We start from the raw sequence: 20,960 nt of genomic DNA, 5'->3' as shown, positions 1-20,960 counted from the left end.
ACCCTAGGAGATTCAATACAATAGGAATCAATGCTCCTGAAATGTTCCTCTGTGTGGTTATGATTATATGACTTCCAATAAATCCATATTTGCATGAGCTCTTACTGTGGTCTGTCCTGCTTCCAATAGCTCTGTGATAATCCACTTAAAGAAATCTTCCTACCGCTGCTGCTCCATCATTCTCACTATTATATTTCTGGGATTCTTGGCTTTAGAGGATTTTGTCAGCGAGTCTCTTGTTTTTGTTGCTATTTCCGTCATTGGTGGTGTGTATTATGAAATCAATTTAGAAAATACCCACAGAGCAGCTTTTGCAATATAGATAGAGATATTTTTTCTCATAGTGTTTTATCAATAGGAATTTGATATATTGCTCATATATTGCTCATAAGTTGGACCTGGGAGAGAGGGGAACATTGTGTTTGGATGTTTGTTTACCAATGCTTGGACCGGACTGTGTTGCCTCTGTTTTCTCTGTGTGCAGTCCACTTTACTGTCTGTCTGCATGTCTGTCTGTCTGTGTTTCTCCATCCCTCTGCCCTGCACACCTGGCCTCTGTCATTCCTCTGCTATATTTCCTTCTTAAAGCTCATGAGCTGCACGTCTGTCTGCTCAGCTGGCTCGTGCTGTTTTCTCATCTCCCAGTCTGTCCAACCCCACAGCTTCCTGTCAGGATCGTGGGAAAGTCCTTGAGGAGGAATCTTCCTCTCTCAGACACTTTTTTTTTTTTTTTTAACCAGTTCTGTTTTGTCACCCTTGTGAAATTTGATCCCTGTGGCCATTATTTTCATGTCAGTGACTGAATTATGTATCTCTGGTTTAAAATATGCATTTTTTTCCACTTGCAAGTCTTTGGTTCCTAGTGTTCTAGTGCCCTCCTGTGGTCACAGATCGCCATTGCATTGGCTGATATTGGTTTAATACAGCTTTGCCATCATTACCTTCTTCTTCTTCTTTTGAGCTTAGACAAAACAGGAAACTGTTAGATCACTTTAGATAGGATGCCCTCAATTCTGAGTGTGTGTAATATTCCTAGTTCCTCTTTTAAACATGTTTATCTTTTGTTCCACAATAGGTTCTCCGAGTGGCAGTGCCAATGCATATATCCATTGAGTGTGGTAAGTTAATGTACTGTGGTAAATTGTGATATTGTTTGACAGGTGTAGGCAAGATCCATTAGTTTACTTCCTCTAAACTCTTGCTTAACTTCCTCCAACAACTACATCCGTCATCTACATCACGTACATCTGCTGCTCTGTGTGTTGCCTCTCCCCTTTTCTGTTACTGCTCTCTCACTCCCTGCTCTCTCACCCTCACCCCTCCCTCTGATAGACCGGACCCGTCCAGATCTGCTCCCTGAGGACACCCAAAAGCGATACGCTCATGAGGTCCAGAGCCTGCAGGCTGCCGAAGTGGCCAAGCAGCTGGAAGACTTCAGGTGATAATCCTCCTGTGTGACGTCTGACGCTTCACTGATCATTTATGAAGCCATGTTGTGTCTTACCTGTCATGATCACAATGCTATCAGATTGGACCCAGAGATATACCATTATGCTGTCAGCTTGGTTCATGGCACAGGATAATAAGGCTGGAGCGTATATATCTATACTGCTGCTCAGCACCACTTAGAATGAAGTTTGAGTTTAAGCAGTGGAAAGATGTCGAGTTGAGCTTTTTCACTTGGAGCAAAAGAGAAATCACTGTGCTGGACACACAGGATTAACAGCTTAGACATCACATTGGTTTTTGTATGCTTAGCCTGCTAATAGGAAGGCATGCTGACAATTTTTGAGCATTCTACATTCTTTTTACAGTAGTTATAAAGGTTCACCTCACGCCATTGCACTGAGAATCAACGTTAACATTTAGCTTGGTTATTTATTTAGCCAGAATGCTCTTATCGTCATGTTCCAATACGCTCTGGAGCACGGACTGTTTTGAAAACCGTTCCCTGTGGTGTGCTCAAGGACATCTGCAGGGTTTTCCCCCAGTGCACCAGACTGCTGCAGTACACCGCCACCGCAGACACAACCTCGCTCTCTCACACTCCAGCACACTTGTTGAAATGTCCAGCTGTTGCTTTTAAGGTCGACAAAAACAGTCAGACACGCTACTTTAGATGAAGTGATGCTGCAGAAGCACAGGTAGTTACCACAAAACGGTGACTTGTGTTGTGTGTGTGTGGGTTTTCAGATTGGCTAATCAAGAACAACAAAAGGCTTCTGTTCAGCTGCAAACTGTCAAGACAACTTTGACTTAAAAACCAAAAGCTAGAGATTTACTTTTGTATTAATCTTGCCAATTCCCTCCACCCCTGGGCTTTTTCTCTCTCAGGCAGAAGAGGATGATGGGTATGACGCCCAACGAGGCGGAGCTGATCGACGTGGAGAACCACTACCCCACCGACCGCATCCCAATAGAGATGAAGGAGAAGTCCGTGGCTGAGAATCTGCTTGATAAGATGTCCGAGACACAGTGAGGACATTACTCTGCTTCTTCTTACACTGATACAAGCCTAAATGTGTGTGTACAACAGGACCAGGTGTTGAGCGGTATTATTGTTTTGTCAGAGGAAATGTGCTTCTGTCCGAAAAAAAAGGATTCCGTCCCTTCTAAAGTTTGGACTACAGCTTCTTCTGCCACTGCCATAACCAGTATAGCGGAGAGCATAAAGCCATTAAGGAGAAATGGAGAAATAGCAACTGTCCGGAGTTGCGAGTAAGAGAGGCAACTGTGATTGGAAGAGAGCACACGAGAGCGAGTAGGAAGTGAGGCAGCGGGGAGAAAAAGATGGAGTCAGCAATGCCACGTTGGCAGGAAGGCTCTCCCCTGGCACCTTGCCAGCGAGAGGGTGTGTTGGTGTTGGGGTTTTGACAGTGGAGGGTGAAGAAGAGGGGAGGAAGGGCCGGTGTGGTCCATGCCAGCTCCCTGCTGCCATACACAGTGTTAAAGAAAGAGAACAGGAGATCTAGGAAAAGTGTTAATCTATCCTTGACCCTGAGGCCAAACGTGTGTTATCCTCTGCATCGAGTGAGTCAGACAGAGAGGGAGAGGAGGCCAGAGAGAGGGCAGAGGAGTGTCTGTCTTCATCTTGTCAGTAGAGAGAGAAAAACCCGTAACAACAGAAATGAAAGGAGATCCACTGTGCTCAGCCGCTCTAGTTTCTTGGATAGGGATGCCAACAGACCGGAAGACTGGAGTTCCCCGCAGAGTCGTCTTCATCAAACACATGCAAATTCAGCTTCTGACTGGGCTCGCTCACTATCACACAGCCGGATCTCAGTCTTCAGTGTACAATGGAGCATTCACTTTGACTCCATTCACAACGCAGAACAATCATCTCCCTCTTCCCATCGTTCTTTTTTTCATTCTCTCTCTCTCACACTCGTGCACCCGGTCACCCACACACACTCCTCCCGCGTTGTCTGCTCAACACAGTGACCTGCCCATCGTGTTCTAATTGGTCTCAGTGAAGGGAGAATGGGAATCCAGACCATGTGATTGGATTATGCAGGGGAATCCTGGGGAAACCCCTCCCACCCTTTATGTTCACAGCAAAACACCAGGATCCTTTTTTTCCACAGTCTTGCCTGCCTGTTGCATCAGACAAAAACATGGTTAAATAGACATTTCCGCTCTGCTGGACCGTTGTTTGACTTTGGATTCAACTCGCATGCAGCTTCTGGAGAGATAAACCAGAGCCGATTAAAGTTTGAGAGGGTTCCTTTAGACTGCGCTCGGAAGAGAAGTGGGATTTTCAGATCTTGAACAGAGAAAGTTGAGTTTTGACGTTTTAGTGCCGACCGGGCTGCATCTTTTCATGCATCTCTCGGTTTTTTGATTTTTCGTTTCTTTTTCTTTCTTTGCAAATATTAGAATATGCTCAGTAGCTTCTGCTCTGAATATCACAACACTGCAGTCAGCATTGAGTTGGATCAGGCAAAGATTAGCTGCTTCAGATTCCACAGACCTAAAACACAGTTAATAATCAGTCGAGCAAGAGAGAGGAAGAATGCTACTTAGGAAGAAGAGGTGAGTTTGTCGCATGAACCTGTTTTCTTCTCCTCGCGGCGACATGCCTGACGTTTGACTCTCCCTTCCTTTTCTTTCAGACCAAGCATCGTCTCGGACGAGGAAAAATGGTGAGTCAGGTTTGAGCTGATATGCATGAGGGTTCTGTGTAAGTGAGGGTGTGTACAGATGGAACAGATTGTGATGTTTTCTTTGTGTGTTTTTGAAATCTGGGTGTGGTCAAACCAAGAGTGTCTGCATACGGGCTCCAAGTCAAAATGGCAAAATGTGACAAACTTTTAAACATTTGTAATTTGTAATGCTGCTCATCAAAATATACAATCTGTAGTATTATTCAGTCATCTGTATTATGATATTATGAAGTGACTGAGATGCACCTGAGCATTGTTGTCCTTGATATTTACAGTGTGTTGTGTTGTGTTCTGCTCTGCTGTCAGTACTTTGTCCAGTGTGATTGGTGCTCTCAGTGTTGCAGTCTGTGTAGTTGGACTCCATTGTCTGTAACCTGAACCTGTGCCGTCTGTGCAGTTCCCCAGGGACTTCCTCCTCCTCCCTCAATCTCTCCTCTCTCCTCCTCCTCCTCCTCCACTCCTCCTTTTGACTGTAGTCTTTACCACTCCGCCCCACTTTTCTTAACTCCTCCTTCTGTGTACGTCTCCATCCATCATTTCTGATTGCCTCCTCCTTGAACTACTGCCAGCAGGTTTTCTTAACAGGAGTTTGAATAAAAAATCATCCTGAAGCAATTAAATCAACACCTCAACAAAGCAGGATTATTAGGTTTCTAAAATGCTTTTCTATCTCTCTCTCTCCCTCTCTCTCTCTCTCTTTCTCTCTCTCCCGTCCGCTGTAGTCAATCTATCTTTTCAGCTGTGGCCTTCTACATGAAGCACATGGGAGTGAAGACCAGGGCAGTCGACAGCAAGAAGTCCAGAGGAGGCTTCTTCAGGAGACCACTGAAGGTAAATCACATTCATGAGGTTGCAGGTTCACTTCCTCAGCCTGTTAAGAAGGGATAACTAATTAAAATGACCAATGATATTTTAAATGATATATTAAACGACACACTATTAAAAATGACATCCAAGCCATTCAGTTGATTAATCACTTTATGTGTATCTGATGTCATTCATGGGGCCTTTGCCTCTCTGCGTGTCTCTCTCACACACACACACACACACACACACACACACACACACACACACACACACACCCACACCCCGCAGCGCACCAAAGCCTTTCTTGAAAACTCTCTCTTTGTCACATTCCCAGCCAAAAAAGGAGGACTCATCAAAGACCAAACCCAGAGGAGGTTTTCCTGGCATCCCCAGCTGGATTGCAGGCAACAGTATGTATCTCAGCGTCACACATGAATCCTGTTTTTAGTTTTCATTGTATAAGATACCAGTGTAATATTTGACATGTTTGCTGTCGTAGTGTAGTGTAGTACTGTTTTCCATCTGTAGTGTACACCTATGAAACATCAGCATATGAGAACCTGTTGTCCTGCCCTTTTTTCCCCTCCTGCAGCTGAGGTCAAACCTAAAACGGAAGTTGAAGGTACCAGTCGTCCACAGCTCGCACCCCTCTATCTGTAGAATGGTTCACTACCCTTACTAATCAACCCATAAGCATGTCTGCATGATCAAAATCAAACTGGGAGGGGATGCGGGAGAGTCAGTATGTAGTTGATTCTGTGTTTCACAGATGTGGTTTCTAGGTTCAGGTGCACTGCATTGTTTGTAATCACCAAGCATCTTTAGTCTGCACTATTGTCTGACGTGCAGTGCTGTGGATGTCACCTCGTACCATACTAACCCTGGCATTCACCACAGAGGCCATCACAGCACTTTGCCCTGATTGCACTCTCTCCACACTACCTGTTTGTCTCGCTCACACTCTACTACTACCTGAGTCATTCATTCATTCTACAGAAGCTCTTTCCTCCAAAGTTGTGCTTTGTTGAACTTCTTCTCAACACACTGTCCCCCTCCTCTTTAGCGGATAAGGAGAAAGCGAGCCAGGAGCGTAAAGGCAGTGCCCTGGCTCCCTCCAGAAGCTCCTTGATTGAAGCCACAGCCCCTTCCTTCCCCAGCAGGAAGTCCGGTTCTAGTGGAGGATCTACTTCTCAGCCGGTTTCAGACTGCAGCGATGGTGCAGTAGTCACCATCAGCATAGTCAACAGCCCAGAGCCTTCACACAATGATGGTACGGCTTCCAGCAAAAATAAACTTAAAGAAAGAATCAGTAGTGGATTTCAGTGGCAGGTCACTTCAAACACCATCAACTTTGTGCAACATGTAACCTCTCGTTTGCTCTCGGCCCTTTTTTTCCCCTCCACCTTCCAGGCCTCCCAAGCTGTCGTTCAGACCCTCCATCCGTGTCAGAAGCGGGCGACATGTCCCCCTCTGGGCTGGGCGTCGGGCTGACCATTGGCGAGCCCGCCTCGCCCATCGACACTCCCACAGAAGAGACTCTGGAGAAAGACAGGTGAGGAGGACGGAGCTAGAATCCAGACTCAGACCATTAGAAACAGAGATTGTAATAGGATTGTAATGAAGGATTGTAATAGGATGAATGAATTAAAGTGTGTTCTGTATAAAGGCCGCATCCTTCGACCAGCTTTTGGCTGAGGGAGCCTTGGTAAATCTCCCCCAGCAGTGTGTCCCTGCTGTGTGCCAGCTTCTGTCATGTCGCCCGCTAGCTAACAGCCTGGAGTTTTGACAACGACCGTCGTCAGGTGACCGTGGATCCAGTCTTCCCTTCCCGCCCTTTGCCTTCCCACTCCCCCGTTCCTTTTCTCCATTCTCTCTCCATAACAGCATGTCTGTCCACTTTCCTACATAACATTTGTGTTCCTTCACGTGTGTCCAACTCTGCTCATCTCCTAACGCTGACAACAAAGCTTTGTTGCGTTGTTTCTGTTGCATATAGTTTGTGCTGTTCCGACCGTCTTGGTGTTGTCGTTGCTGTGGAAACATTGGTCAACGTGCTGGCGTCGTCTTGCAGCCTTTCGCATTTGCATTTAGTATTTGTTGTGATTATAGGTCAGTGGCTACATTTAAAAAACTCTACATATAGAAGCAACGAGATACAGAAATGGAAAGTCCAAGTTGAATACAGAGTGACCAGATTGTGTTGTCATATATCATATTTATTCATTGTGTGTTTGCTGTTTGCTGTTGTGCTTTTCTTTGTCTAAACAAAGGTGTGTGTCCGTCTCGCGGCCAGAGCCAGTCCTTTGTCTTGCTTTCCTCCAGAGTGTGTGTCTGCGGTTCTGTGTTCCGCCAGGGGCTTTAGCAGTGCATTTGGCATGCGGTTCTGACTGTAGACTCAACATGTGTTCAGTGCGTTGTACTGAGGTGTGGTGCCTGCATGGTGCGGTTGTTACTTGTGTGAAGACGGGGTGAGACCAGTGATCGGGTGTGTAATCATTGTGATGTCCCGTGTTTTTACAGACGGAAGACAAGGTGGGTCTCCGCGCCTTGACAGAGGCATGGACATGCTTCAGGCCTTACATACTGATTTCACACACACACACACACACACACACACACACACACACACACACACACACACACACACACACACACACACACACACACTCAGAGACATACACACACACACACACACATTGACTCATACCTCTCAAATACACGACACCAATACACCAATACACTGCATGGCTAAGTATTATTTGTTTGGTTGTAAAGGATTTAGCTTCAGCTTGATTTTATTGATCAGTAGGTTTATTAATCTGCATCTGTTTGTTCAGTGTGTGAAATGAGAGACGATGGCCTTTAAAGCGTAAGGTTAAAGCTGCTTAATTCATTGAATCATTTGTTTTAAATAGAGGCAATGCGATGGCTACTTTATGAACATAATGTTATATACTGGTTTCTCGTAAAAAGAGAAGCTGTGTGGAACGTGTGTGTGTGTGTGTGTTCCATGACCTAATCAGTATTATGCATGTCATATGTCATGCGTATTTTCTTGACACTTTTTTCAATTGTCTGTCTCTTTCTTCAACCCTTTTCTTTGTCAATGATCTGACGTTTCCTTTTTTTTTAATTATTATTATTATCCTGACACCATGACGTGTTTTGTCACTGCCTCTTGGCCTCTTCCTTTTCTTTACTTCACCTCTCTTTTTCTCCTTCCACGTTTCTTTCTTCTCTCTACTTTGTCCATTTTGTTCATTTTTCCTGAACCACCTGCCCCTTCTTCTGTCTTTTCCCTCCCTCCTCTTCCAAACTGTTACTTTCTGTTCCTCCATCATGTCTCTATCTTGCCGTCATGTCACCCTCCTCCCCCAATCCTCTCCCTCCCTCCCTTCCTTCCTCCCTCCCTCCCTCCCTCCCTCCCTACAGTAGGAAAGTGGCGCGTAGCGAGAGTGCCCGTGTGGACCGGCACCCCTCTCGGCGCCGCACTTCTTCCCGGACCAAACAGTCTCGTTCCCGTAGCGATGTGGACCTCCAGCCACCGTGCACCATGACAACCACCCCTGCCCCACTCACCCCCCTGCACCCCCATCCGTAAGATGGACAAAAGCCCCCCCTCTCTGCCTGGAGAGGAGCACAGCAGGGACAGACAGACACGCCAACACTGAAACAATAAGACAGGATTAGCCTGCAAAGGTTTAGGAAGAATATCCATAAATCAAAACTGCTTGATATGTCCATGTTACATTGAAATCATTTAGAAATTAGTCTTTTTGTGGAAGAGTGAAGATTATGTTGGAAAGTCTAGATATTCATTTGTTCTTAACATTATGTGTTAAAGGAAACGTCCAATGTCTCCTTTGGAAGACGCCTGGCTGTTTGATCACTCCACAGTGCGGCTGACAGTTTAACTGACTCGTTATTGACTTTAAGATGGATTTGTGTCTAATAGTTGACATGTTGTGACAGATGGGAGTGAGTAACGGTCCAGTAACACACTCATTGCAGCGAGAGGTCAGACACTAGGGTCTACAGGGGAGCGATTACTAAGGCGGGTCAATATTTACCATTAGGTAATCATTACAGCCCATTATAGGTTACTTACTGTTAGTCTAGAGGAGTGTGAATACAGTCAGACCTGTAGGATGTGTCGTCTCAGGACTCGGAGGGAATGTGGGAACAACATATGAACCTGGGTAAGCTAGCAGAGGTCAGAAACGCTCACAACATTTCCTGCCAAGACAAACTGCAGCATCCCGAGGGCACATTTGATTGTGTGGCTGTATAAAGGCTGTGTGCGTTACAACAGCTGCTACTGTCATCAGTGAGCTTCAGTCAGGCAGAGCTGCAACTGTGAAAATAATGTGCCATGTGTGGTATAATAATCAGGTGAGAGGTAGAAAAACAGCTGTGCACTTCAAATGCCAGTGTTTTAGATCTAAACTTGTTGTGTTCTAGTGTCTAAGTTACTACATCTGTTGTGATGCAGCTCAGAACGAATGAGCTGTCAATAGTTATTGGTCGTGGTATGCTAGGACGGGACATTGATCGCTGTTAAACCCCCTGGTTCATACATGCTCTTGGATTAAGTTGTACCCATTGTCAATGTAAACTAATTCTTCTCACACGTCCCCCTTTCCTCAGTGCTGAAGGACCACTGTTAGTTATTGAGGGCCCTGGCTCCTCCCCCACTAGCCCCTCCCCACAGCTGGAGGAGATGGAGCCACGCCTCCTGGAGTTGGAGCAGGACCCGCCCAACTGGAGGGAGCTGGCCTCCGCTGACGGCCTCAACAAGAAGGAGACCAAGAGGCAGGAGGTCATCAACGGTAAGCAGAGGAGAGGCCACACAATGAGACAGAGATGGACGCTCACACTTACACCCTTTCTGCTCCTTCTCCTCTCTCAGAGTTGTTTGCGACAGAGCATGCCCATGTGCGAATGCTAAGTGTTCTTCAGACAGTCTTCTCCAAACCTTTGGAGAGGGAGGAGCTGCTGACCACCACTGAGCTGGCCACCATCTTCCCCAACCTGGATGAGATCATTGAAATGCACTGTAAGCATTGCTTGTACTAAGACATCTGAAATGGGAAGCTTGTGCTCTGCTCCCACCTAAGCTCAGTATCCAGATATCACTGTGATGGCAATATATTGTGTATGAACACTATGTATCTGCACTGTGTTAAGAGAGGAGTGTGTCACAGTGATGTTAAAACTGAGCTGTGTCGTCTGAATGCAGATTGCTTCTATGAGAACCTAAAGAAACTGCGTTTGGAAGACAACTTCATCGTCAAATCAATCAGCAAAACACTGCTCAACAGGGTGAGTCCTGATCTTTCTCTTCATCTCTTCCTTAATTTCATCCTCCTGCTTTCCATCCTTTATGTTTGACGTTGTGTGTCCGTGCTGTGTTCCAGTTTGGTGGTCCGGAGGGGGAGTGGTTCCAGAAATTGACAGCACGGTTTTGCAGTCACCAGTCTTGGGCTTTGGACCAGATCAAAAGTAGACAGCGGAAAGACCCAAGATTTAACTCATTTATACAGGTACACACACACACACACACACGTACAGATACACGCACAAAAATGCTTGGGGAAAAAATGGTTGAACAGAAAGATGCACATGGATGCACTCACAGATGCTATGCAGTCAAATGAATGACACATTAATGCTTAGCAGCAAACTGATCCCATATTTACACATTCATTCTGCCTGTGTGTGTGTCTGTGTGTCTGTGTGTAGGAGGCAGAGAGTAAGCCCCAGTGCCGCAGACTGCAGCTGAAAGACATCATTCCTACAGAGATGCAGAGGCTGACCAAGTACCCATTGCTTCTGGAGAATATTGCCAAGAGCACAGGTGTGTGTGTGTGTGTGTGTGCGTGTGCGTGTGCGTGTGCGTGTGCGTGTGTGTGTGTGTCTAACATAAAGCAGCATCTCACTGTGGGGAACGCCTGCTTCTCTCAGGGTTATGGTCGGACGCCTCTATATTATGACTCCAGCCAAAATTGCCTGCTGTTCTTAACCTTGCTTCAAGGCGAGGCCACTTGCTGCACTTCAAATGGAAGAAGAAGATGCAGCATCACCTCTCTGTCAACTTCCTCTGCTCACATTACTCAACAACATAACATTCGCTCTTTCCTGGCTAGACTGTCTGCAGTCTAAGAGTCTAGAGTCCATGACAAACAACAAACCCAAACAGCTACACTGAGATGCTGGTTTATGTTAGTTTACTCTCCACACACACACACACACACACACACACACACACACACACACATCCCTGTGTTAAAGTGTTTAAGTGTTTAACCAGATCGACCTCTTTACCAGGAAGAGATGCGTATCTTGAGTGATGTTGATGAGTCATTGCCTTTTAAGGGCAAATGGAGTGGCTCCACCTTGATGCAAGTGTTGCAGCTGCCAGCCAATTCTGCCTGGAGTAATGATACAGAGGCTTCTGAGGATACACTGGGGGAGTGTGTCACGCCTCTCTCATGTCATCAGAGAAATGGGGGTAACAGGAGAAGCAACCTCAAGTTCTATCAAGTGCCTGTTGAGGCCCCAGCAGACTTCAAAAGACATAAGAGGAACCTAAAGAACAGGCCAGAGAGCACATCCTGGGAAACTGCACAGGAAGGGAGAGCAAAGAGACAGCAAAAGAAGTTTAGACTTGGGTCCTGTAAACCAGAATAGGAACATTTGTCATATTTCATTACACAGTTTGGGGTCAAAACACAGATAATTAAATCTACAATGCTGATGAAATTAGGAAATGTTCAGATCCGTCCAAAAAGAAAATTTGGCCAGTATTTCCACAACGAATTGTATCACACAAGCCAAACATTTGAACAATGAACAAGTGTCCCTCCCAGATTCTTGTTTACAATCATGATTTATGTCTTTTTTTTTCTTTTTGTTTTGCTGGGCTCAGTTGTTTTCTTTCTTTCTCACTGCAGAGGACCTGGCAGAGAAGGAGAGCATCCAGCAGAGCGCAGACTGCTGCAGGAAAATCCTCCACCATGTCAACGAGGAGGTCAAAGGGATGGAGAACCTATTGGTGAGAAACACACAATCCATCACTCCAACACACTGTGCCGATGTGGTGATTGAGTGCCAAGTGGAGTTTGGTCCATTCGTTTTGTGAGGGTTTGTGGTTGTGGAGCTGACCAGCGTCCCCCTGTCTGTCCACAGACTGTGAAGGACTACCAGCGCAAACTGGACACATCAGGGCTGAAACCCAGTAATGAGCTGTACACTGAATACAGGGTGAGGTTCTGTTGTTTATCCATCACACACACACACACACACACACACACACACACACACACACACACACACACACACACACACACACACACACACACACACTGCACCGTACAGATTCTACCCATATTTTCATTTTCTCATTTTTCTTGTTGGAGCCATTTCATCAGTCTGCCTCTGTTTCTCAGAACATTGACCTGACGCAGAAGAAGATGATTTATGAAGGCCCTCTGATTTGGAGAGTCACCAAGGAGAAGACGATTGGTAATTACACACTTGTCCATCTAAAACACACTGAAAAAAAATGGCACTTTGGATGAGCCAAGAAAATGAAATGAAACTCAACAACTCATGAGGCAAATTTAGTTAATCAGCATATATTTTTTTATATATTCTAAATTAACTTTTGATTACACTGATTTGATTACACACAGCGAGTGTACATGTTTGTAAAACCTCTCTAATCCCACAGATGTATTTATCTCTCAGTTTGAATATCCAGAACATAACTTCTTATAACCGTTTCTCTCTTTTCTCTCCGTTACTGACCTCTGTTCTCTTTTGCCCATTGCAGAGGTGCAGTGTGTGCTGCTGGGAGACCTGCTGGTGCTCCTACAGAAGCAGGATGACAAGATGGTTCTCAAGTGTCAGAGCAAGAGCACCATTGCAGTGCAGGAAGGGAAGCAGATGCTGAGCCCCATCATCAAGCTGGACTCGGTCTTCCTCCGTGAAGTGGCCACAGGTGAGCCGCACGCAGCTGCTGATGACCAATGGTAATACACTGATTTTGTGAACCGGTGTGGCTCAACCATCCTTCTGTTCTCCCACATTTGGCAGATCGCAAAGCCTTTTATGTGATCTTTACGTGGGACAGCGGCGCTCAGATCTACGAGTTGGTGGCCCAGTCTGTTGGAGAGAGAACAACGTGAGTGTGTGAGAAGGGGAAAAAGACGCAATCGTGTTTTTGTTTTAATTGGAAAAATTGTAATGAGACCTCCACGTTTGTGTTTACAGCTGGACAAAGGTCATTAAGACAGCAGTAGATGATCTGAAGAAGAGTGGGACACCCATGAGGCTGACGCTGCCACCTGGAGGGGGAGGTGGGCCCCTCAGTCCAACGTAAGTGTGTGTGGCGTCTGCGGAAAGAGCGTGAGACACTATTTGCTTTTCGAGATCCGCTTGTTAAATATCTGAAAGCTTTTCCCATTTTCCCTCTGTTAGACTGGTCGTCCCTTTGAGCCCGACTGAGAACGGGGGTTTGAAAAGTGGCAGCGGTGAGACCTCAGCGCTTTATCGGACTATCAGAGTATAAATAGCGACGAACTTGCTCTGTTAATGCATTTATAAAAGCTTGAGTGAAAGTTAAGGGCTTTGTCTCTCTGTAGATCGAGATAAGGACAGCTTGACAGATGAGAAGTCTTCGGACCCCCGACACTCGCTGATTGATTATCTGTCAGACAATGGCTTTGACTTGATAGGCCACTCAAACAGCGATCAGCAGAAGGTGGCCAACGATGCACTGGATGAAGGTGAACAGGGACACTTTTGTTTGTTTTTGTCTGTCCTCCTTTATTTCTCCCCATCCTTTGAATTACCAGTTTTTCCGATGAATGTGCTAAATGTGTCTCTTTTTGTAGTCATGTCCCTGAAAAGGCTCCTGGTGGGCAGCATTAGTCTGTCAGAGGACTCACAGCTGGATGAAGAAAATGGAGGCGAGCAATCGGAGAAGCATGAAACGAATAACTGTCGGTCAACAGGTAGGCTCGTGTGTGTGTGAGAAAATCACTGTAGCTGTTTAGACATTACTGTAATTGAAAATGCAGCTGACACCCCAAAAGGCTTTCCACTCACAGAGGAAAGCCAGAGCACAGACGGAGTGGACGAGGATGACGAGAGCAGAGGTGGGGGAGAGGACGCTGGGAAAGCGGGAGAGGAGGAGAGAAACATCAGCGCTCCCCTGGTGTTGTCCCGGGAGAGGAGGGAGGAAGTGTGCAGGAGGCTCCACAGTCTGGAGGAGCACATAAAGAGACTACAGGTGAGAGGGGGGAACAGAGAGGGAGAGGGTGGTTGATGAGAGTATCGACAAGAAACGGCGAGGTAGCAGCCACGACTGCAGCAGATAAAGATGAAAGACGAGAAAAACCAGAGCTGACTGCAGAGCTGAGCGCCCGGGATTTCGCCCAGGATAACTTAAGTAAGGCGAGAGCTGCGGTATACTTTGGGCAGATGGGGCCAAAATGGCACAAAACAGAATCTAGAGAATAGAAAACAATTTATCCACCACTGTTATTGCCTGGCTGAAAATTGCCTCGTGAAATTGGACTTCTCTGAAAATGGCTATTATGTCCAGCACTTGCGATGGGACGTGTCAGAGAGGCAGTGAGGGAGACGACGAGAGGATGTTTAGAGGAGGTTGACGTCTGTGTGTGTGTGTGTGTGTATGTGTGTGTGTGTCGGGGTGAGGCGGGGAGGTTAAGGCAGGTGGTGTTTGGGTGCATGTGTCTGTCTTCTCTGGTTCCTAAAGAGATATTGATTTTGTCACAGGCTGTGGAGGAGGAGCACCACAAGCTGCAGGAGGCCCTCTCCAAGTACTCACTGGAGGGGAGGAACTTCCAGTAAGACGCCACCCTGCCACCTGCTGGCCATGAGGTGAGATGACGGAAACCAGCCGTTGAAAGCACCGGCACGCTGGGAACAATCTGCCATATTTTAAGTATTTCCAGTCAAGTGTTTTCATTGCTCCTCCTTTCCTTTTCTTCTTTTTCAGATTTTAGTTGCTTGATTGGAGTGCAGGAGTGACTTTCCAAGGCTTTGCTGGAAATTCCTTTAACCCTCATAAGTCATGCCTGGACCCTTCGCTGCACACACGCGTCACAGCTGGATCCAGCCAGGCGGAGTGATTTCTGTCACACGGGGTGGGTGGTTGGGTGGAGGAGGGGGTGCTTCGTGCACGGTGCAGTGGTTGAGTGATGGAGCGTGGGAGTCGTGTGCATGTGTACGTGTGTCTGTTTGCGTGCATGCTTAGTAGAGAGATAAAAAACATACGCAAAAAAAAAAGTAGACGTCCTACTTTAGAGTTGGGGGTTGGGGGTGTTTATGCTGAGATGTGCCAAAAAAACAAACCGAGCAATACTTTGCTGTAACAGAGATGCTGCCTAAGAAAATGTAGTGATTGTGATCTACTGTAACACACATACGCACACCGGAGACGTGCACGACATGAACACTTTTTACTTCACTGCCAAGCACAGGTGTACAATAAAGAAAGAATCCTATACTTAGATGCCCACAAGGCTAGAGCAGTTGTGAACCTTTAAAGGCCAATGTAGCGTTTTCAGATTGGAATACTACTGCTGATATATAGTGTAGTGTTACTTGTCCTCGATGCCAAAGTACAACAGAAATGCACTTTTTCCTTGTCAAAGCCAATTGAACTCAGAGATTCTCAGTGCTGTTGTTGCGACGTGTGTTACTTCTCTCCATTTAGCACAGCTTTACTTCACAAAAGAAGTGAAAAGACACTCGCGCCAGAGTGTGTGTGTGTACGTGTGTTACAAAATTTTTAACTAAGGAGGTCGTGGAGGAATCTTACTGTCATTAGGTCACATTGACAAATAGTGGCACTATAGCTTATAACATGTAGTTGCTAACGGAGACTTGTTTGTATGTACTGCTTTTATTTATTCCTCCTAGTCTGGTTTGGTCCATGGAGCTGCCTCGGCTGAGAGAAAGTATAAGAGCGCTGGGCCGGGAAAGATCATTAGTGAGTGAGAGAAAGAGAGAGAGAGAGAGAGAGGTGGGGGGAAAGAAGGTAAACTTAGGATGTGTAAGTGCTGGTGAGGTTAACAGTGACACACTGAGTGGTGCAAGGAGTAAGTGTTGGAGTAATGTGTTTTGTTTTTCTGAAGCCAGCTTTAAAGGTGTAGAACTAGACAGCCGTTTGAAAACGGTTTGGAAATGACAACAGGATGTGCACTCATTATTCATTCACTCACTCACACACACAAACACACACACACACACACACACACACAGACAGGACCCAGGCTTTTCTGCCAGCAGGTTTTATTGTGATCTCTGCAGTGTCAACTTCCCCTCATAGTGCTCACAGCTTTTCATCTAATACATGGAGATAAACGCGGGGTTATAAATAGTATAAAAGATTTTACATGCTTTGTTAGTCAAAGATTATATTCTTCGCTGGCAGCAGTATTTGTATTGGAAATCGACATTGTACTTCATTGCGCTGTTGACTGGAGGTAATATCCAGTAGTTTCTGAGTGAGGCTGTTGAACTGTAGCCGTGCACACAAAACCAAAGACGAGCACACACACACACGTGAGCCGTTACTGTATATCCTGAATGACACGCAGCACATCACCTCATGTGGAGGCAACAGTGCCTGGCTCAGTAGCACAGTCAGCAGTCAACAACCTCAACCAGCTCCTATTTTCTCTGTAACATGGCACATTTCAGTACTTTTAATACTCAAAGCAAAAGGTAATATGTATATAGAAATGAAGATGAAGAACTTTAGGTATTGCAAAAGCCTGAACCTTCTAAGCCAAACAGAAGCTGTAGACCCTGTGTTCCCTGGCATAGAAAGAGGAAGAGTCTTTATTAAGTGCAAAGGTTAATTATTACAGGAAAGCAAAAGTTGTTTGGGTCCGTGTGAGACGGCGTGTAATTGACCTGGACTGAGGACCGGAGACATAGACACACCTGATACTGGACTGAACTGAACATGATGGGCCTAATGAGGACACGTAGAACACACTGAAGGTTTAGAGGACAGACGCATTCACACATCACTCCCACTAGACCGTAGTGGCGATCGCTTCCTTGTCTGCGTTCACAAACTCAAGTCCTCTTTGACCCTGCAGATCCTACAGCTTATTATTCTTCACCTGAGTGCCACAAATTACCCATGATACAAGTTTGTGTCAAATGCCATCGCTCACCTCTCCTCTTATTTATTCTTGTCTCTCACTCGTTTGCAGCTTTCGTTGTATCTACCTTGTGTGTATATAAATGTTACCATTTAGGGAGCTGTTGCGAACAGGTTAGTATCTAGTGGCTGATGAGGTCGACCCCTCTCACCTTCTCTTACCTTCTTTAATAGGCCACATAAACCTCACTTCTTATGTTAGCATGATCACATTTCCTTTGGCACTCGTTTACTATATGTTGTGTATTTCATTTGATTTACTTCAATGGGCTGGGAGGTTTTTGTTGTTATTCTTTATTGCTTTTGTAATTATTGACTATGCAGTAACGGGGGGAGAGAGATAGAGAGAGAGAGATGAGACTTGTCTGTAACTCGTCTATGCATGAATGAATTGGAAATATTGTAACAATGGCACATTCTTTAAAGTTGAAACAAAATCTCACTTGCTGTATTTAAAGAACAAAAAAGTATTTTTCACTCAGTCAGCACTTCCTGTGCCACATACAGTACACCTATATGTCTACAGGCATGTCTCACTCTCTCCCCCAGACGCATTTCCTCAAGTATCATATATTCAAATACTTAGATGTATAGAAAATGTATTTATAGAGTGATGTCTTGTTCTGATGATCAAGCTGTTTTCTGCATAGAGGGCTCAAGTCTACAAATTCAATCAGTTGTGTCGGGCTCCACTTTCACAGAGGACCATGACATTGATGCTGGAGAGAGAGAGAGAGAGACAATGACCAATTGACCGGTGAGCATTGCAAGGTCACCCCAGGTTTGTTTTCAGTCGGTTTCAGGGTAGGGATGCATTTTCTCTGGTGATTTGACTCGGCCCTCGCTGACCCGCTCTCAGGCGTAACCTGCACACCCTCGGTCATGTTTTGCTCTGCTGGTCAAAGCCCTGTATAGAAAAGGCGCCGATCCTTGTTATGCAGGCATCTGTCACCGTGTCTATCTATAAACGATGAATATGCAAGAACTATACTGTGTATTTGGGTTTTGATTTTAATGTGTAAGAGGCTTTTTAATGATGTATACTTCAGAAAAAAAATGTGGTACGTTCTTTTTTTAATTCCGTTTTTTAATAAATGGGGTGAATAAATTCCCGTTGTGTCTTTTAATACACTCAAGGTTTCACTGTCATAAATTTTGAATTATAAGAAATGGACATTGACTATTGCAATTAAATGAAAAGACTTAATATGTCTAAAATTCTACATTATACATACATTTTGCATTTTTCTAAATGCAGTAGATACACTAGCAAATTTCCTTTTAAGCAAATGTGAGACTGATGAAATTCATTCAAGCATATATCCTGAGAGACAAAAACAAGACGGCAGTGTGTCTCTACAGCAGCAGTGAAGACGCCTCAGTGCTGTGTGAGGAGCGCTGCCAGTCTGGGAAATTTGGTTTGTATTATTATTTCTGCTTTCCACATTTGTGAAGAGGATGGGGAGAGGATGGATTGCTTTCCTTGTCTTCTGTGTCCTTGGTGAGTTGGTCTAATATCTTTTATAATCTTTTACGGAACAATTATAGTTCAGATCATTTAAATTCATCTGTTTCTTATACAAGATTTGTGTAGTCGCAGCTGTATTCTGGGTTTTATGTATTTGAAGCAATGGCGCATGTCTGTTCATAACACCTACCCAAAAAAATACATATTTACTGTAACTATGGGGTTTTTGCTCTTGAGTTGAGCTCCACTGAAGCATGTATCCTGTCAGATGGCTGTGCTATCATGCTACACGTTTTGCTCTATTAACTGTGGTTCCTCATACTCATTGCTCAGCTTTTAAGACACCATACTGTGCACACTAATACAATGTCTTTTGTGTTTTTGTACAATCTGCAGTCATTAAGAAAGCCCTAATAATTTGACCAAAACTTGTTGAGCTACAACACATGGTGCTTATCCCGCAGTGGTCGTCGCCGCGGACGATGTGACCTTTAAACCAGCCCGGCCCTCTAGCAGGGTCGCAGTCTCTCACTATGCGGTCCTGGAGTGCTGCATCTCCGTCGACAGGGACACAGCAGCCTTGAAGTGGAAGAAAGCCACCCCCAACAAAAATGATTCCTCTAGTCTGCAGTTGGTGAATGCTTCAGAAATTGTGACTATGGAAGAAGTCGAAAAGGCGCCTTTTCTATGTGGGATCCTAACCTTCACATCAGTTCAAATGAACGACTCCGCGCTGTACCTGTGCACCTTCAATCATGGTTCCACTATGCACTTCACCGCTGGCACATACCTGCAGGTCTACAGTGAGTTTGTGTGTGTGTGTGTGTGTGTGTGTGTGTGTGTGTGTGTGTGTGTGTGTGTGTGTGTGTGTGTGTGTGTGTGTGTGTGTGTGTGTGTGTGTGTGTGTGTGTGTGTGTGTGTGTGTGTGTGTGTGTGTGTGTGTGTGTGTGTGTGTGTGTGTGTGTGTGTGTGTGTGTGTGTCGGATAACCTGCATTCATTTGCAATAGCTCCATTAACTTACTCAACAATAGAATTAGTTGTTAACTCACTTATTTCACATGTTAAACCCTTTGGACTCGTCTTTGCACTAAATACTACAGTTACGTAACATGGAGAACAATCACCTGCTAAGCCTGCTGTTGTAAGTGAATTAGTCTCCAGCTTCCCCTTTCTTATGTACACATTCTGACTGCGCCCTTTCTGTAATTCTAGCACCCATCAAGAAGTCAATAAATCTGGCAGAAGGCACCAAAAACAAGATCCTGACAGCTGAGGGAGTCTTACTGTTGCTGGTTGTGCTCTTACCATCTACTTCCCTTCTGTTCAAGGTCAGGGGGTCCCATTATTACCACGTTTATTTGTTTTTTTAACACCGATACCCTGACTCATATCTTTGTTAAACAAGCGATAGCTGGTTTCCACAATTTCACAATAGTGGTAACATCTTGTCAATCCTGTCAACACATCAGAAATCTCTATAGTCTTATTATACAGAATTTCACAATCAGATTTATTTTCACACAATGTTCTCGCCTTTCCCGCTCTGGAAGTTGTATCATTTCGCAGCTCAACTGACTTCTGTTCTTCCTCTTCCAGACAAAGAAACTGCATGAACTGAAGAAGACAAAGATGAAGCGGGAAGAGGAAAATATATATCAGGTGAGCATGAAATGAGTCACTGAAGCAGAGGACGTTGAACTACCATTTGAACAGTGGGAATATTGAGCATTGTGTCATTAATCTTAAAACAGGAAGAGAGAAATGAATGGGAATGTGATCTTCCACCTCTGCTTATATCTGTATTGTTAATTTGTTTAAGCGTGTTTGATTGATTTCCTTCTCCCTTTTCTCAGGGGCTAAATCTGGATGAGTGTTGCAACACATATGATCAGATTGAGCGCACGCAGGGTCAGAGCCCTTATGAAGATGTGGAAAAGATGGGGGAAGAAGAGGATATTGAGCTGGAGAAACCTTGAAGGAAAAGGGAAGAGGCTGAGAGAAAGGATGGAAAAAGTGCAGAGAATGTTTTGCATGTTTTGAGCTGAAGTTTGAGAGAAACTATGGCTGTGTGTCTAAACCTGATATATGAGTGACTGGCTTTAGCTTAGGGTGACATCAATTAATTCAGATTTTTATTGTTCAAGACACCACTGCAGATATTTCTTGCAATTTAGTGAATTAATGCTTTCTATCCTGTGTGCAATAAAGGCAAAATGTGAAAAGACACATACAAGAAATCTTCTTAATATGTGACAATTCTCTTTGTAACAAAAACCCCTGTACAATATTCAATATTTGCCAAAACAAACGTCA

The 20,960-nt window shown here is 45.0% G+C and overlaps 2 protein-coding genes across 12 annotated transcripts in view; both read left to right on the top strand.

Moving 5' to 3' along the window:
• arhgef1 (Rho guanine nucleotide exchange factor (GEF) 1) overlaps nt 1-16,072 on the top strand; it is a 29,745-nt gene extending 13,673 nt beyond the window's left edge. For 5 of the 10 annotated variants that reach the window (XM_076152555.1, XM_076152551.1, XM_076152550.1 and 2 more), the window contains 28 exons: nt 1,076-1,118; nt 1,333-1,438; nt 2,335-2,475; nt 4,113-4,142; nt 4,886-4,994; nt 5,305-5,380; nt 5,563-5,592; nt 6,034-6,240; nt 6,381-6,522; nt 7,491-7,502; nt 8,403-8,567; nt 9,618-9,799; nt 9,880-10,026; nt 10,210-10,292; nt 10,388-10,513; nt 10,713-10,827; nt 11,924-12,024; nt 12,159-12,233; nt 12,419-12,494; nt 12,805-12,972; nt 13,068-13,155; nt 13,245-13,349; nt 13,452-13,504; nt 13,616-13,759; nt 13,868-13,987; nt 14,069-14,265; nt 14,775-14,879; nt 14,998-16,072. In XM_076152555.1, the coding sequence (XP_076008670.1) occupies nt 1,076-1,118; nt 1,333-1,438; nt 2,335-2,475; nt 4,113-4,142; nt 4,886-4,994; nt 5,305-5,380; nt 5,563-5,592; nt 6,034-6,240; nt 6,381-6,522; nt 7,491-7,502; nt 8,403-8,567; nt 9,618-9,799; nt 9,880-10,026; nt 10,210-10,292; nt 10,388-10,513; nt 10,713-10,827; nt 11,924-12,024; nt 12,159-12,233; nt 12,419-12,494; nt 12,805-12,972; nt 13,068-13,155; nt 13,245-13,349; nt 13,452-13,504; nt 13,616-13,759; nt 13,868-13,987; nt 14,069-14,265; nt 14,775-14,849 (2,916 nt within the window). In that variant the 3' untranslated portion in view covers nt 14,850-14,879; nt 14,998-16,072. Of the gene's footprint in view, nt 1-1,075; nt 1,119-1,332; nt 1,439-2,334; nt 2,476-2,532; nt 4,033-4,112; nt 4,143-4,885; nt 4,995-5,304; nt 5,381-5,562; nt 5,593-6,033; nt 6,241-6,380; nt 6,523-7,490; nt 7,503-8,402; nt 8,568-9,617; nt 9,800-9,879; nt 10,027-10,209; nt 10,293-10,387; nt 10,514-10,712; nt 10,828-11,923; nt 12,025-12,158; nt 12,234-12,418; nt 12,495-12,804; nt 12,973-13,067; nt 13,156-13,244; nt 13,350-13,451; nt 13,505-13,615; nt 13,760-13,867; nt 13,988-14,068; nt 14,266-14,774; nt 14,880-14,997 lie in introns of those variants that run through there. The other 5 variants (XM_076152553.1, XM_076152554.1, XM_076152552.1 and 2 more) reach the window with 5 other exon arrangements.
• Nucleotides 16,073-18,516: 2,444 nt separating this feature from the next.
• On the top strand, nt 18,517-20,884 carry cd79a (CD79a molecule, immunoglobulin-associated alpha). 2 transcript variants are annotated; one of them, XM_076152546.1, is made up of 5 exons: nt 18,517-18,679; nt 19,111-19,461; nt 19,860-19,975; nt 20,244-20,306; nt 20,501-20,884. In XM_076152546.1, the coding sequence occupies exons 1-5, from the start codon at nt 18,637-18,639 to the stop codon at nt 20,621-20,623; spliced, it is 696 nt and encodes a 231-aa protein (XP_076008661.1). In that variant the 5' UTR covers nt 18,517-18,636; the 3' UTR covers nt 20,624-20,884. The 2 variants fall into 2 exon arrangements, with proteins under 2 accessions (XP_076008661.1, XP_076008662.1); XM_076152547.1 differs by having other exon boundaries at nt 18,520-18,679; nt 19,111-19,449.
• Nucleotides 20,885-20,960: the final 76 nt, after the last annotated feature.

The sequence above is a fragment of the Genypterus blacodes genome, unplaced genomic scaffold (genome assembly GCF_046128005.1).
Source record: "Genypterus blacodes isolate CSIRO-AG114 ecotype Tasmania unplaced genomic scaffold, CSIRO-AGI_Gbla_v1 ptg000057l_1, whole genome shotgun sequence".
Lineage (NCBI taxonomy): Eukaryota > Metazoa > Chordata > Actinopteri > Ophidiiformes > Ophidiidae > Genypterus > Genypterus blacodes.
Note: the sequence above shows the minus strand (reverse complement) of the source record. Positions and strands in the feature narration are given on the sequence as shown.